We start from the raw sequence: 15,721 nt of genomic DNA, 5'->3' as shown, positions 1-15,721 counted from the left end.
CTGTCTAAGAATGCAGTACATTTTGACCAAGGAGGTGTGTAGTGTAGATTTGGTTGGTGTCTGGTATGGCAAAACACATCACAGGCTATCACAGCCTGCATCTCTAAAAAACAATTTCCTCTGGACCACTTGTATAGTCAACCGACCTTCTGGTCTTAATTTGGTTTCCTTGGTAAGTTGATTTACCAGGGAGAGAATGTACTGATAAGGCCAACAGGAATGTCTGGTCTGCCTGACAGTGATAATTGTGAAGTAGATTAAAATATTGCCTTTCATGCGTACATTAGTCTCCTACAAGTTTTATTAAGTTGTCTCAACTATACAATGTCCTTATCACCTTCAATGAGTGTACTCTCGATGCCTCAGGTCGTAAACTGAAAGGGCACATCTTGGACCTTGGTAACCTCACCAGGAGACACAGCCTGGGAGGCCCAACCTGGACAGCTGGTCAGTCTCTAATCAAAATCAGTATAATTACCAGCCCACAGAAAGCCACTGGACCCCAGAGTTCACGGTTACCACTTACTTCATGCATTTCTTAATAACTCAGTAAGTTTCCTAATAAAAGCTTCTAATAAATCCAGGGATCATTTTCTCACATGAGTGCCTCCACCGTGTAATTCTGTTCATAAGGCAATTTTCACCTTTAAGAATGGGGGGGCAGGGGGGTGGAGGCAGGAAGAGAGGGATGGAGGTAGGAGGGGAGGGGAGCGTTGGGGGGAAAGGGGAAGGAAGAGAAAAAGAAACAAGTATTAATTCAGGAGCCCATTAGCTTGAGTTTCAATATGAGGTCTACTACTTACCAGCTGTGTGAACTCGAGCAAGTTACTTACCATCTTGGTGCTTTAGCACCCTCATCTGAAATATGGGGATAACAGGATCTACTTCATCTCCTGTGAGGATGAGTTAATATGCAAAAGTACCTAGGACACTGCCTGGCACATTGTGAATGGTTTTGCATTTTATTCCTAATAAATTTTCTAATCAAGTGCACTTTTGCATTTTGCTACTGAGACTGTAAAACTCCTAACACCAATTTTCTCAAGTGCAGAAAATAAAGTACAATGCCCACTCATCATGAAAGCAGTATTTACTCCCATGAATATGAAAATAACAAATGAAGCTGTGCTTGTTAAATTTTAACATGCACAGGAATCAACCTGGCATCTTGTTAAAATGCAGATTTTGGTTCTGTTGGCCTGGGGCAAGGAGATTCTGCATTTCTAACAAGTTCGCAGGGGATGCTGATGCCGCTGGTCTGTGCATCACACAGGCTATAGATGGTTTGATTCAAAAGAAAAAAATAACTAGGAGGAAGAAAGTAAAATAAAATATTTAAAATGACCACCAATAAAGAGTATCATAAACAGCTGTATTAGTATTCCTACGAAGACATTATAGATATGCCTTAGATTGCACAACAAATATATTACTCAAACATATGTTACACATATGTGTATATATACATGTGTATATATGTAATATATTTATAAATATATTACTCAAACATATGTGATACACATATATACCTATAAACTGCATTTGTTTGTTTTATTCATATTTTCCTGTATTTAGGGAGCATCTTATTGAAAGAGATTCTGCCAATATTTTTGTTATAAGAATAACTGGCTAATTTATTGATAAGGTTTATTTATTTATTGTTTAGAACACAAAAGTAATATATTCTGGTAGGAAAAAATTCGATCATCTCAGAAACCTATAAATTTAAAATGGAAAATTTCTCCTTTAATCTTCCATTTCGAAGCCCCTTGGCTAATGACTATTAAGAATTTGGTGTGAGGGGCTAGCCTGGTGGTACAACGGTTAAGTGCACATGTTCCACTTGGGTGGCCCAGGGTTCACCGGTTTGGATCCTGGGTAAGGACATGGCACCGCTTGTCAAGCCATGCTGTGGTAGGCATCCCACATACAAAGTGAGGGAGATAGGCACAGATGTTAGCTCAGGGCCAGTCTTCCTCAGCAAAAAGAGGAGGATTGGTAGCAGATGTTACCTCAGGGCTAATCTTCCTCAAAAAAAAAGAAAAAAAGAATTTGGTGTGATACTTTCAAATATTTGTCTATTCTTATATATGCAAATATAAGGCTTTTCATCAGAAAATGGATTCATACTACAACACAATAACGCAACTTTCATTTTAAAAAATGTCCTAGACATCCTTCCATGTCAATACATAGACATTCATCTCATTTTCTTCAGTGACTGCATAGCATTCCAACATATTATTACTTATTTACCCTTCCCCATTGCCGTGCTTTTAGTTCTTCTCTGATTATTTAATATTACTAATAATGCTACGATGGATTTTCTTATACACGTCTTTGTATAGTTGCATGAATACATCTGTAATATGGTTCTTGGAAGTGAAATTGTTGTGAAGGACATGTACCACCTAAATTTTGAGAACTGCCAAAATGCTTTTCAAAAAGACTTCTACCATTGGTCCATAAACCCGCCAATTGATGCCCACATTGCAAGATGGATATTTGCAATCATTTTAATGTCTTGATAATCTGACAGGAAAGAGCCATCCCTTTCTTATTTTAATTTGCATTTTCTTGCTTACTAGTGGGATTTACCATCTTTTATAATGTCACTAGCCATTTTAATTTCTTCTGTGAATTATCTATTCATATCACTTGCCAATTTTTCTCCCAGGTTATTATTTTTTTTGGAGTTCTATGCATATTAGATATTAATTATATTTCTAATATACACATTAAATTTTGTTATGTATGATCAAATTTTATTTGTTGCCTTGCTGTCTTTTAAAGTTTTATGGTGGGGCCAGCCTGGTGGCACAGCGGTTAAGTTCGCATATTCTGCTTCTTGGCAGCATGGGGTTTGCTGGTTCGGATTCCAGGTGCGGACATGGCACTGCTTAGCAAAAGCCATGCTGTGGTAGGCGTCCCATGTATAAAGTAGAGGAAGATGGGCATGGATGTTAGCTCAGGGCCAGTCTTCCTCAGCAAAAAGAGGAGGATTGGCAGTAGTTAGCTCAGGGCTAATCTTCCTCAAAAAAAAAAAAATAGAAAGTCTTATGGTGTTCATTGTACAGAAATTTTTGTGTGTCAAGTATTTCTCTCCTGGATTCTTTTTTGTGTTTTCTATTTCTTATTTAGGAAGCTTTTCCCTATCCCCAATAAACAAAATATCCTCCCATATTTTTTCTAGTAATTTCATTGTTTTAGTTTTAATGTTTACATCTTTTTTAAATTTTTTTTTGAGGAAGATTAGCCCTGAGCTAACTGCTGCCAATCCTCCTCTTTTTGCTGAGGAAGACTGGCCCTGAGCTAACATCTGTACCCATCTTCCTCTACTTTATATGTGGGATGCCTACCACAGCATGGTGTGCCAAGCGGTGCCATGTCCGCACCTGGGATCTGAACCGGTAAACCCCGGGCTGCTGAAGTGGAATGTGTGCACTTAACTGCTGCGCCACCGGGCTGGCCCCTATTTACACATCTTTAATCACGGTGTATATCAAATTGTTTAAAAATATACTTGCATGAGACTTTTCCCACTGGTTTTATGGTTTAGTCAACACCATACTATTACTGCTACAAGGCTTAGAGAAGTTTATTATGTAAAATATCTGGACAGCCTAAAAAGAACATAGGTCAGTGGTCCTAGCCTTTTCTCCATGTAACTTTTATTCAACCTATTTTCATATTGACACCCCAAGTCAACTTTTATAAACCATCGAATGATTAAACACTACTGCAAATTAATATTCTGAATTATTGCATGTTGGTTCTGCCTGTATGCAATCTACTTTCATGGTGCTGAGTCAGCACCAGAGAAGAACGTTCTCCTCATTTAGGTCTCTGCTCAGATGTCACCTCCTTAGAGGGACTTTCCATGGCCACCCTATCAAACTTCAGCTCCTTCCATACTTTTGCGCTGCTTTATTTCTTACAACTACTTGGAAAAATGACACTACATGGGCTTGTCTACTGCCTGGGTCACCATGAGGGCAGGGGCCAGATCTTATTCACCACCATATCTCCAGCATTTAGAACAACTGATATATGTTGAATAAATTACCAAAGAAAGTTCTCAAGATGTTAATATAATCAAGTCAAAACCAGAAAGTACTAGGTATGCTGCAAGTGGTGAATCTGTATCTCGTCAGTCACTGCATTTAGGCCAGTTAACCACGAGTTAAAGAAAACAACAAATTAAAGGAGGTGCATGTTTGACTGATTCAGGAATTCACGTTACTTTAAAAAAATGAAATTCCTCCCTAAAAGTCAAACTATCCAGTCTGCCCATTTTATTTCTATGCTTTATTCCTTATTATTAGAAGCTTATTAAATACATTAGACCATATTTATATAATGGAATACTAAGCAACCATTAAAAAAAAAGATGTGATACAACCACATTTATTAATATGCAAAGAAGTTGGTGTGGGCAAAAGCATGCAGCAAAATATATAATTGTATGACCCATTTGCATAAAAAAGTATCAATGACGTGTGAGCATAGCACACTTTCTCTGGAGAACATACATCAGAACACTAACAGTGATTATCTCTGGGCAACAGGACTAGATTTGATTCTCATTTCTCGAAAATAAACACGTCTCACTTATGTAAAAAGGAAAAACTGCTTGTTCAAGGGCAGAAGAATGCAAGAAGGTGACTCGGTGGATCTGCACTCAGCACCAGGCCAACCTCCTCCTTCTAGAACACCTTCCGACTCTGCACAGGCTGGAGAGCTAAAAACTAACTTCCCAGACTCCCTTGCAGAAAACCTTGTGGAAGATCTGAAAGTCAACAGTCAGGCAGAGCCATCTGCCTGTGGCTTTAGCTATTCTGAATGGCACGCTTAGCCAGGGAGAGGCTGACTTTTTCTGCACCCCTATGTAGTTGCTAGGCGCCAAAAGATAGTTGTGGCAGGTCCCTCACATCTAGAACACAACCACTGCGGCGTGTTCTAACATCAGTAATTCCGACGGTGAAGCCCCTGAGTGGGGCAGAAGTTGCCGTTTCCCCATGGGCCAGTAATATATGTTCTGCTGGGAGTCGTGCCTGGAGAGCCCAACTTGAGCCCACTCCTCCTTACCTTTCAACGACTATGTAGGGAACTATGCAGTTTCAAAAACCCCAATATTAATCCCCATTCATCCTAAACTAGCTAGAGTGGTTTGTTTCCTGCAAGCAAGTTGTCAATGATACAAAAATGACAAATTGTGTATCATCAACTGTAAAAATAATTCATACTACATAAATCTGTTTCGGAAAGTGGGGAGAGCATGCAAGGCTAACACACAAAAACGTATATACACACAAGGGAAAAAAGGATCCCTAACTACATGAAAATGTTAATGTAGTCATCCCTCATGGTAGAACTATGGGTAATTTAAATTTTATTTTTGTTTATTTTTCTTTAAATTTTCTTTTTTTTTTTAAGGAGAAAACCTTAAAAGCCGTTTTTTTTTTTCAAAGAGAAGAAACAACACCCTCGTACAGGAGGGAAAAAAAAGAGTAATTTCTGAATGTCTCTTGAAATGTTTCAGGCAACTAAGAGATGAACTAAAGGCATCAATCTGCATGGAATACCATAATACGCACAGAAGTATGTCACATGGTCTAAACAGGGAGCGAGTCCCCATGGTTCATGAGCTCAGAACAAATATTTGTCTGTTCTAGGGGCACAGTCAAGCTGACTGCTCTCTGCTAGGAAAAGGGCAGCTATCTTGGGAACTAAACATATGAAGTGAGACTAGCCAGTGCCGCAGCTGTTGGCAAGCTTTCTTTGTTTATAACAGCAGAACCATATCCCTTAGAATTGGCTAGCCCAGGCATAAAAGAGAATAGGAGTGCCTTCACCTACCCAATCATTAAATGAGATTTTAGAAAACAAAAGGGCAAAAGTGAAATGAGCAAAGAAGACTTTCTTTTAAATGCTTTTTTTTTTAAGCTTTCCACTGAACATTTATATACTGCTTGAATTGCTCTTTATTCCTCCATTTTCTCTACCCATTAGCTTCATGACTTAGGGCTCAGACAAGGACAAGTCACACTTCTTTATTCACTGGCAGAAATTATCATGAAGGGTCACGATGCATTTGCAATCATCAAACAAGAAACAGACAAAACAAACCATTCTTAAGCTATGGAAATTCCTGTCAAGGAATTTTATTAGAATTAGATTAATAAGCAAATATCCTTATAACTATTAACACAGTAGTCTTATAAAATTATTTTTTAAATGTCATTTGATACTATTTACTCTTGTAAAACCATCTTTCAAAGACAAGTTTTTAATTTTGATAAACAGTAATTTTGGATTTTTTATGGTTATTGATTTCTGTGACCCAAGAAACCTTTGGCTAGCCTCAAGTCACAAAGATATTCACCAATGTTTTTCTCTAGAAAGCACTATACTTTAGCTTTACATTTAGGCCTATGACCCGTCTCAAATTCCCTTCTGTGAGGTAGGGGGTCATGGTTCATCTTTTCCACATGGATATTTAGTTGTTCTGGCTCTATTTGTTGAAAAGACTTTCCTTCTCTGTTGGACTGCTTTGCTACCTTTGTCAAAAATCAAACAACTATATAAATGTGGATTTGTTTTTAGGCTCTCTCTTTTATTCCATTAATTTACTTGTTGATCCTTAAGTCAGTATCACACTGTCTTGATTATTGTCTACTACTTACTATCATACTCCTTGTATTGCTTTACAAAATTTAAGCCTCTATAAAAGAGGGTGTATAAATTAAGTTGAAATAAACGAATGGGATCAAGATGAGCCTAAAACAATCCTTCTGAAAATTATTTTTAAAAGTTGTATCATGGCTTTGAAAACATTCCATCATTACTATCATATCTAGAGCAAAATATATTTGCCCACAAACAAATGAAAAAGTATAAATTCTTCTTTATTACCTTCAACTGAAATTATGTATGAAAAGTGTTTCATTAATTTTTCTACTCAATTTCCCACCAGGTTCCCTCAACTTAGTTATTTAATACCACAATGTAGTAAGCTTAAAGACAATCCCTAAAAAATTCACGTGTCTGAAGCTAGAAGATGGGTACACAGTCTCCCTTCAAACATTTAAACTTTTCCATAATAAAATGTTAAAAAGTCATGCATCAACTTCAGAAATGTGCCTAGTTAAAAAAAAAAAAAAAAAGTACATGATTTCCCTTATAAAAAGAAGTTTCATAAAATTTCTTTTAAAGTTTAACTTGGAAAAGAATATTAGGAGCAAGAATAAAGTATTATTTTATAAAATAAAAAACAAAGCAACTCCCAAAACCAATTAAAAAAACCCATTGCAGGCAAACCACACATGGCTCTTGGAAGCTACTGGGCTGCACTAATTTTGCTCAAATTAGCACAGAAGAATCCTCCCCCACAACCATTATCCTTTTTTTAAAAAGCAGATAGCCTGAACTGTCAAACCTCTGATTTTTTCCTAAAGATACAGCTTAACAGCTTGAAACAATGTTGCCAAACTGAGAGTAACACCAAAAATCTGTAAGATTTACAATTTGTTCTTAACCTGAAACTTTGCTTGGAAGCATAACACACACACCTTCCTGAGACAACTCTATAATACATTAACAACCCCAAACACTTAAAGAAACTTGCTAAGATAAAAGTGGGATGTTTATTATTTTTCTACCGGCAGCAATGAAAATCACTAGAAACTGTACTTTCGTCTTTTTCAAATGATCTGCATTTAAATCATACTTTTTCAAATAATTGGTATAGGAGATAAAATCCTCAAAATATTTAGACATCAAAGACAGAAATACTGATTTTTTTACCCACTAATGATGAGAGGAAACAAGAGATTCAGTTTAATCAAGATCTGACATTTATAAACTTTAAGCATTTAACTGAGCTAAAAGATCAAAAGATTAATTATAACAATTACAGGTAGAGAATATCATGTGTGCATTTTCTAGGTTCATTGGGTAGTTACACATCCAGAGAACCAACAAGAGTACCAATGTCAAATAACGGAATTTGAGCAAGCACTCTTAACATCACTTGTATCTAATATGCACTACATGCACATGATGCAGGTAGGGAAAGTTTATGAATCCATGCATTAACGACAAGACAGACTGGGACTACTGCCAAACGTGCACTGAGTCAATTAGGATGTTGCTCAAAGTTCTTTATACTTAATGGTTTCCATGAAAACAACTGCAGAAGCAGAAATGGGTACACATCCCAAAGCATCTTCTTCATTTGGTTTCCTGTGCTTTCTTTGCATTCTGTTTTTCTTTTGCCTAGAAATTAAAGATAGCATGCTATAAAATCTCAAAAGTTTACTTTAGATCATATTAAAATAAAATGTGTTTAAGAGGGCAATCTTAAGCTAAAGAGCTTGAAATGTATCATTTATAAGGTTTCTACAGCATTATCTTTTATAACTTGAGACTTGGAACAAACTACTCCTGGACAATTATGTAGTTATACTTTGTCCTCAATAAAAAAGGATCATGTTTGGTTTCCAGTTCTTTCTTATCTGAAACTGAAATGTACTATTATAATTGTAATAACTTAAAAATATGTACTCATTCCATAAAGTCATACTCATTGGTATTTCAAACAATATATTTAAAGATGTGCCCATTTCTCAATCAAATTGAGTATAAGAAAAATCCTTTATTAGTTTCTGCATGTTTGAATAAATGAGTTTAACATAAGAGTTTAAATGACTTTACGTAACATCACTAAAGGATTAGATATCTGTAGTGTTGATAAACCCTATGTATATGACCTAAAAAATGTTTTCACATTACTTCATTTGATCCTCACAACAATTATATAGCTTGCAGTAATTCCACTTTTTTAGCAGATGAAGAAGACAGAGAGCTTAGAGATGTCATCAAGTTTGACCAAAGTCACACAGCTAGTATATAACAAAACCTCAACAGAGGTCAAAGGACATGTGTTCTGTAGCAGTGCTTCTCAATGTACATACCGACGACCTGGGGACCCTGTAAAACGCAGACTGATTCAGTAAAATGCCTGATGTTCTAAATTTCTAACACACTCTCAGGCGATGCCAACTCTGCTGGTCTCAGATGACACCTTGAGAAGATTTTAGAGTACTACAATATAACGTTCTTTCTACTATGCCATGTGAATCAGAAAGGAACAATTAAATTAGGCTTTTGCTATTAAGACAAAACTTCCTCAGATTAAAAAATTATGTAATTACAATCCTTTTTTATAATGTATTAGATAATACAATTATTATTCAACTGTTCGATAAAATTGAGTGCTATGCCTTAGAATATATTAAGAGTAAATATGTTATATGTACCATACAAAAAATAATAAAATTGCCTGCACGAACATTTTTAGTTAACCAACATAATTTGGAGTATGAAATGTGTAAGATTTCTCATACAAAGAAGTTTCCTATTTCCAAATAATGAAAATACAATTCAATTTTAGACAATTTTAAATAAAAATAAGTACTTCTTTCCTTATTGATCTCTGAATAGACTCTGAATATAAAGAACGTTTAGTAGGGGTAACAATAATGAATTTACTAGTCTATGATATAAACTTTGTAATGTAATTAACTGAGCAAAGACATATAATGCAGAGAGTGTCCATATATTTATTAAACTATATAATTCAGATAAAACTAAGAATAACTTAAGTTAAAAATAATTGCCACCATTTCTGAGCACTATGTATTTTACAGATACAATCTGATTTAATTCTCACGAGTGTGAAGCAGGTGTGATTCCCAATTTACAGATGAGGAAATAGATAGCATAACAAAGTAAATAGCCTAAAAGCACCAGCTTAATAATAAGTAACATATCTGAGATTTAAACTGAAAGCTTCTAATATTCTGTTCTGCCTTCGTTAAAAAATACCACCATATTTCTAAATAGCATGGAAAAAATGTACATGGTTAAAAATACTTTCCTTCTACATAGTATGCTAATGAGATATTAAAAACTGCTGACTCAGATAATTCTGTAATCGTAGATATTAATGTAGATATTATCGTGAATAACAACTATTCTTCTACCGTATTTCTATTAAGGGACAGAAAAAGTAAGTTCTGAAGATTATTTATCACCAACAGAATTATAATGTCCTAGTAAAACATGGACAAAATTCAACACTGTGAAGTTGCTGTGAATTCCCCATTAGCAACTGAATCTATGATTTTACACTACGGTAGATTATTGGTGGTTGTTAAAAACTTGGGACAGACAATGATTCAGAATTACACATAAAGGCTGAGATAAAAATTTAAGCCACAACTAGAAAGACCCACAACTAAAATATACAACTATGTACTGGGGGGATTTGGGGAGAAAAAAGCAGAAAGAAAAAAAAAATTTTAAAGAATTCTAAGTATACTTGAATAAGTGACAGTTTCACAAATGAAATCTTAATCTAGCTGATTTTAGTTTATATTTTAAGGAACAGATGTGGTATGTGACAAAAGAAGTTTTATTAACTGTATACTTTCAGTTACCTCCTGAGAGGTTTTTATGTAACGCACACTCAGTGAACTCATCAGATAAGGGGAGAAGCCTCATATAACAAAAGCACTCACAAGGCAAGATGCTAACCTAATTCATTAGGGCCATAAGCCCTTGGGAGAACCACAGCCTTCACCCTTTATTACTCTGTAAAATGCAAAGGCTTCCTCAGCTCAACCACGTTCATGCCATCGCAGCTGTGAGCAGCTGCCTCCATTACTAGAAACCTGCACCTGGACAGGTCTGGCCTTTAGCAACACTGCCTAGCACAGCCGCATCTTTCCTGTTTGGTTCCTTCTACGCCTTCCACGCTTCGACCCCTTAGTCTACTGGGACTGGGGGAAGGGAGGGCGTCTCAACTTAATACTCCATTTCTGAATTCGACATATAATTTTTCTTAGAAGTATTGCCATTAAGTAATAACTATCACTATTAAAGCCTTTATATTGTATTTAATTATAAAATCTAATCTTAACCTAGTCTGTTTTTTAATTTTTAACATTTGCATTTATCAGCAGAAAGTGATAGTGAATATGATATAATGATTTCTTTTTTCAAAATAAGATGAACAAAAATACATTGGCGGTAAGGAAATGAAACTGATTTATTGGTAGAGAGTAAGCATTTAATTCTAACCATGGATTTGAAATTTTGTGGATGTGACATTTTAAGTGGCACAAAGCTATTCAGGAGATACCCTGTACGCCCCCAGGATCTTTAGCGTGACTTTATTCCAGCACCTATCAGAATAATATTCAGCACAGTACTATAATTGTTTATTCATTCCTTTCTCCAACTATGCCACAAGTTGCCTGAGAGAAGACTGCGTCTTAATTATGTGTACATCCAGACTTTAACAGAATGCCCAGAATATAGCTGCAGCTATATAAATGTTTGATGAGTAATTAAAACGTTTCAAAAATTTTAATCAAATAATGAATCTGAATTCTTTTCAGAATCTAGAGGGATAACAGATATTGCATATACACAAAAAATAAATGTATCTCAATATTGCTTGTGCAACATTACTAATCAAAGAACAGTTTGGAGAAATAGGCAAAAGCAAGCAGGTCAATAAAACAAACGCAAGCACAAGAACTGCCTGCGCTAGTGTCCCACTAACACTAGGCATTCATATACTGCCACCCTGTGTCCAAAATAATGTGAACTGAAGAAGTATAGATCTAATGCAAAAGCTGTGGTCTCCAACTATGCTTTCAAAAACACCTGGGGATATATCGTCAGTAAAATCAAACAAATATAGTCCTTTTCCTAATTTGCACACAAAAAAACTTATTCACAGACCAACTTTAAGCAAAATACAGGGGCTAGCCCTGTGGCCCAGTGGTTGGGTTCGCCAGTTCAGATCCTAGGCCGGGATCTATGCCCCACTCATCAAGCCATGCTGTGGCAGCGTCCCACGTGGAAGAACTAAACTGACCCACAGCTAGGCTATACAACCATGTACTGGGACTTTGGGGAGAGGAGGAAAAACAGAGGAAGACTGGCAACGGATAGTCAGCTCAGGGCCAATCTTTCTCGCCAAAAAAGCATATTTCAAAAAAAAAAGCAAAATATGTACCTTTCAAATTTCTCTAACAACATTCGTCTGGTCCTGAATACTATTTATCTATACTTAAAATCTGACATATATAATTTAGCACAGCATTCTATATTATTATTTTGTTTAATATTTTTAATAGAGAAATATTTCATAATGTTTCATACAAAGAACACAGTATCTAGGTACTCTGCTTGTTAATCAACTAATTTTGAGAGTCAGAGGACCCTAACTGTTAATCTAAAACTTTAAAAATCAGTTTCCCATGTTGGACTTTAATAACTTTAATACCCTGAGACATATGAAGAGAAAAACATATGGAAAAGAGAAGATGTAGCAGTCTTCTGCAATAATTTTGGCATTTAATGCTAAAAGTTGAAGAATATGTTTCAGGATCTGGGTACTAAGGTATACAAAAAAACCTTAACTCGCAACTCAGATCATTTAGAATTTATGATGATATAAATTAGCTGGCATGAAATGTATCTCGCTTCATAAACTGTAAAATTAATATGAAAAATATACCTACTATGTATTATGTATTCTGGTCTTTAAGTTAATGGTCCAAAATTTTATTTGTCTTCTCAAAGTGTTTCTCAAAATGTGGTACACAGACCAGCTGCATTAGAATCACTTGGGGAAACTTATTAAAGATTCTTTCCCCTATATCAGATTATCTGGGGAGGGGCCAGGTAACACATATTTTAAGAGTGCCCAGTGATGGTCACCTTCAAAAAACACTGATTTACAGTATAAATTAAAAATGATTTAACTGAATTTCACTTTTATTCAACAACTATTTTATTTAAGTGCCTTACATTGAAGAAAAAAGTCTGAGAAATCAGAATTTTTCACTAACCTATGCTAGTTTTCCGTCAGTGGAAAGAATACTGGCTTAGGAATAAGAAAATCTATTTCTTAGTCTAGGCTACATTTTCTTCCCCCTTCAATGTCCATTCTAGTTCTAAATTCTATGAGAATTCAAATTTTTGCTAAACTAAATAAGAAAAAAATCTATTATTTCAATTATTAACATTAAAAATTTGTCTTCAGCTTAAAGAAAGGAAGATGCTTTAAATTCTATTCTAATATAGTACAACCTTAGCTCCTGACACTAAGGATCCTGGAAGGCTGAAGCAGTAGGGAAAGCTCTTATTTTGATTTTATACTATCAGGATGAACTAATGTCCATCTAGCATATACAATAGGCAAAAGCAGAAAAAGAAAAAGAAAAAACTTCAACAAATTTACCTCTACTCAAACCAAAAGAAATCTTTGTTTTTAGGGAATCTTAATCTAATTTAAATATTCACTAGTAAAATACTCACCTTTTCCACTAGTGGTATTAACTGCTGGTGTTCTGCTAAAGTCTTTAACAGTTCCATAATGAAAGGCAGATAATTATGCTTCCTTCTGATATTTTCAATCTGAAAATACAAGAAATATCAAACCAAACTAATTTTACATTTCCACTAAGTTTCTGAAATTTTAATTTTTGCATCCAACTCAAATTAGAAACGGGAGAAAATCCTCCATTCTCGTAGGAAAAATATTAGAAATAATGAGATTCTGTTCCCACTGAGAATAAAGAGTAATATAATAAAACATGTGGAGAGAGTTTCTTGAGTGTGGTTTCATACTCTTGGCTTAGCAAATAACAGAGGCTTTTAAAAATCTAATCTAAGGTTACTTATGAAAACCTACCTTATGAAAGCAAACTCAAGAAGGCCCACATGATAAATCAACACTATTATTACGACGCCTACACATATAACCAGGCCAAGCCTACCGAGACCAGCTTTACTTTTGTGATCAAGAATAAACTTTCTTGGAATTATTATTCATCAAAAGGGGGTAGACAGTAGGGAAAAATCTGCGCTTCAATGGAAAATTATGCAACATCTAGAGCACACCCCCGCCCCGTTACTGATCTAGCCTTCCACTGCCACTGAGCTGTTAAACACTCCACCTGATACGGGCTGAATTTACTTCCCTTCTCCCAGAGGAAGAAACAGTCTCCATCTTTTGTAAATTCATTTCAACATTCCTTTACTTCATATAAATTTGAGCTTGATTTCTCATTTGAACTACTTGTGACATCTTACAGGTTCCCTCAATTTCTTAATGAATTAAATAAAATCTTAACACATGTTCATTTTATATCAATATGAGAATCATTTTATCTTTTTTTGAACAAAGCATTCTCAAACAATGTAGCAGGGAAAGATTTTGAAAATTAGTTTGTGTTTTATTTTAGGCAAATATTAAAAATTAGTTAATTATGTAATAACCCTGCATAAGAAGATATAAATGATAGGTAGTTATTTTTAATATCACATCAGATGGAAGATAAACACTGAAGCTTTCATCCCTTACTTACCTGTCTCCATGACCTTGGCCTCCTCTTTCCTGCCTGGAACACGCGGGAGCCAGCCCCTACCACTTCTACCTCAAGAAATCCTACTTGTCTAAAGTCCATTTATTTCATTTAATATTCATTTGTTAGTTATATACGATGTAAAGCACTATGATGACACTGGTGAGCAATAAAAAGAAAAAGGACAATCCCTGCCTTCAACTGAGCTTCAAATGAATAACGATGCTTTTTCTACTGTGACCTACATTATAACGGACATAAGTACCATTTCCAAAGTCATACAAAATTCTAAGTTCTCTTCACTCTTTTCACTCTCTTAAAAAAGCTTCTCAGAGAGATTTCGAGTTAAGAATGACATTATCAAAAACAGTCTTGCTTTTTATTTTACTCTGAATTATATAAACGCTTAGCATAACTAAAGTTAAATCAACATTTTTTTAAAAACTAAAAAATTGGAAAGCAAAATAAAACAAATGAACCCAGTTGTGTATCAAATTGTTGAGAGAACCATACCAAAAGTTTTTCAAATGAATTTAAAAATACAGTAGTTTGTACATTCAAAATGGGATATATCCTAAGGAAAAAGTAAACTTAAGAAAAAAATTTTTCAGTTGTTTTTAACACTACTGGTATTGTTATTCTAAACTGTTATAATAGATATACACACATACATTATACACACATATATAGCATAAAGCAAACAAGTAATCAGAAACACGTATGCTATACATATATAGAGCACAAAGCATATAAGTAATCATGTTAATGTCGTTAGGAACCAAGACTTTCAGCTTAAGAGAAAAGATTCAAATGCCTAACCTCAAATATAAAGCCCTTTAATCCTAAATTTGAGTATTAATATGAATTCACATTGTAGTTTCTCTTCAAAAATCAAACAAGAAACAAACAAAAAAGCATTTCTTAGCTCTGAAAAGACCTAGAAATACAACCCCATCAGGATCACTAAGCACCCTGAGCACCCAGATGGTGGTTTCTAAATTCCATTTCCCACCAAAAGGACCTCGTTGAAAAAATGGCTGATTCCAAGTCTGAAGCAGGAATTGTACCAGATGAGTCTGAGACGTCCTGTCATACTAGAAAGCAAGGAAGCTATCAAAGACGGAGAGAGCCATGTCACAAGGACTTAGGGAACAGCTTGAAGTGGCTCCAAATGGCCAAAAATGGGAGAATTAGAGCCTCAATAATAACTGCATTGAACTGAAGCATTAAAGAGGTTAAAAATCTGTTCGTAATAATACTTAAAAAAAATTAAA

General features: G+C 35.1%; 1 protein-coding gene across 12 annotated transcripts in view; it reads right to left on the bottom strand.

The window, feature by feature from the left end:
- Window positions 1-6,134: 6,134 nt before the first annotated feature.
- The window catches only part of UCHL5 (ubiquitin C-terminal hydrolase L5), a 42,033-nt gene continuing 32,446 nt past the window's right edge, over window positions 6,135-15,721 (bottom strand). For 5 of the 12 annotated variants that reach the window (XM_070501618.1, XM_014849896.3, XM_070501617.1 and 2 more), the window contains exons 10-11: window positions 13,399-13,497; window positions 6,890-8,277 (exon numbers count right to left, since the gene is read on the bottom strand). In XM_070501618.1, the coding sequence (XP_070357719.1) occupies window positions 8,233-8,277; window positions 13,399-13,497 (144 nt within the window). In that variant the 3' untranslated portion in view covers window positions 6,890-8,232. Of the gene's footprint in view, window positions 8,278-8,857; window positions 8,992-13,398; window positions 13,498-15,721 lie in introns of those variants that run through there. The other 7 variants (XM_070501612.1, XM_070501616.1, XM_070501611.1 and 4 more) reach the window with 3 other exon arrangements.

This window comes from Equus asinus, chromosome 30 (genome assembly GCF_041296235.1).
Source record: "Equus asinus isolate D_3611 breed Donkey chromosome 30, EquAss-T2T_v2, whole genome shotgun sequence".
Taxonomy (NCBI): domain Eukaryota; kingdom Metazoa; phylum Chordata; class Mammalia; order Perissodactyla; family Equidae; genus Equus; species Equus asinus.
Note: the sequence above shows the minus strand (reverse complement) of the source record. Positions and strands in the feature narration are given on the sequence as shown.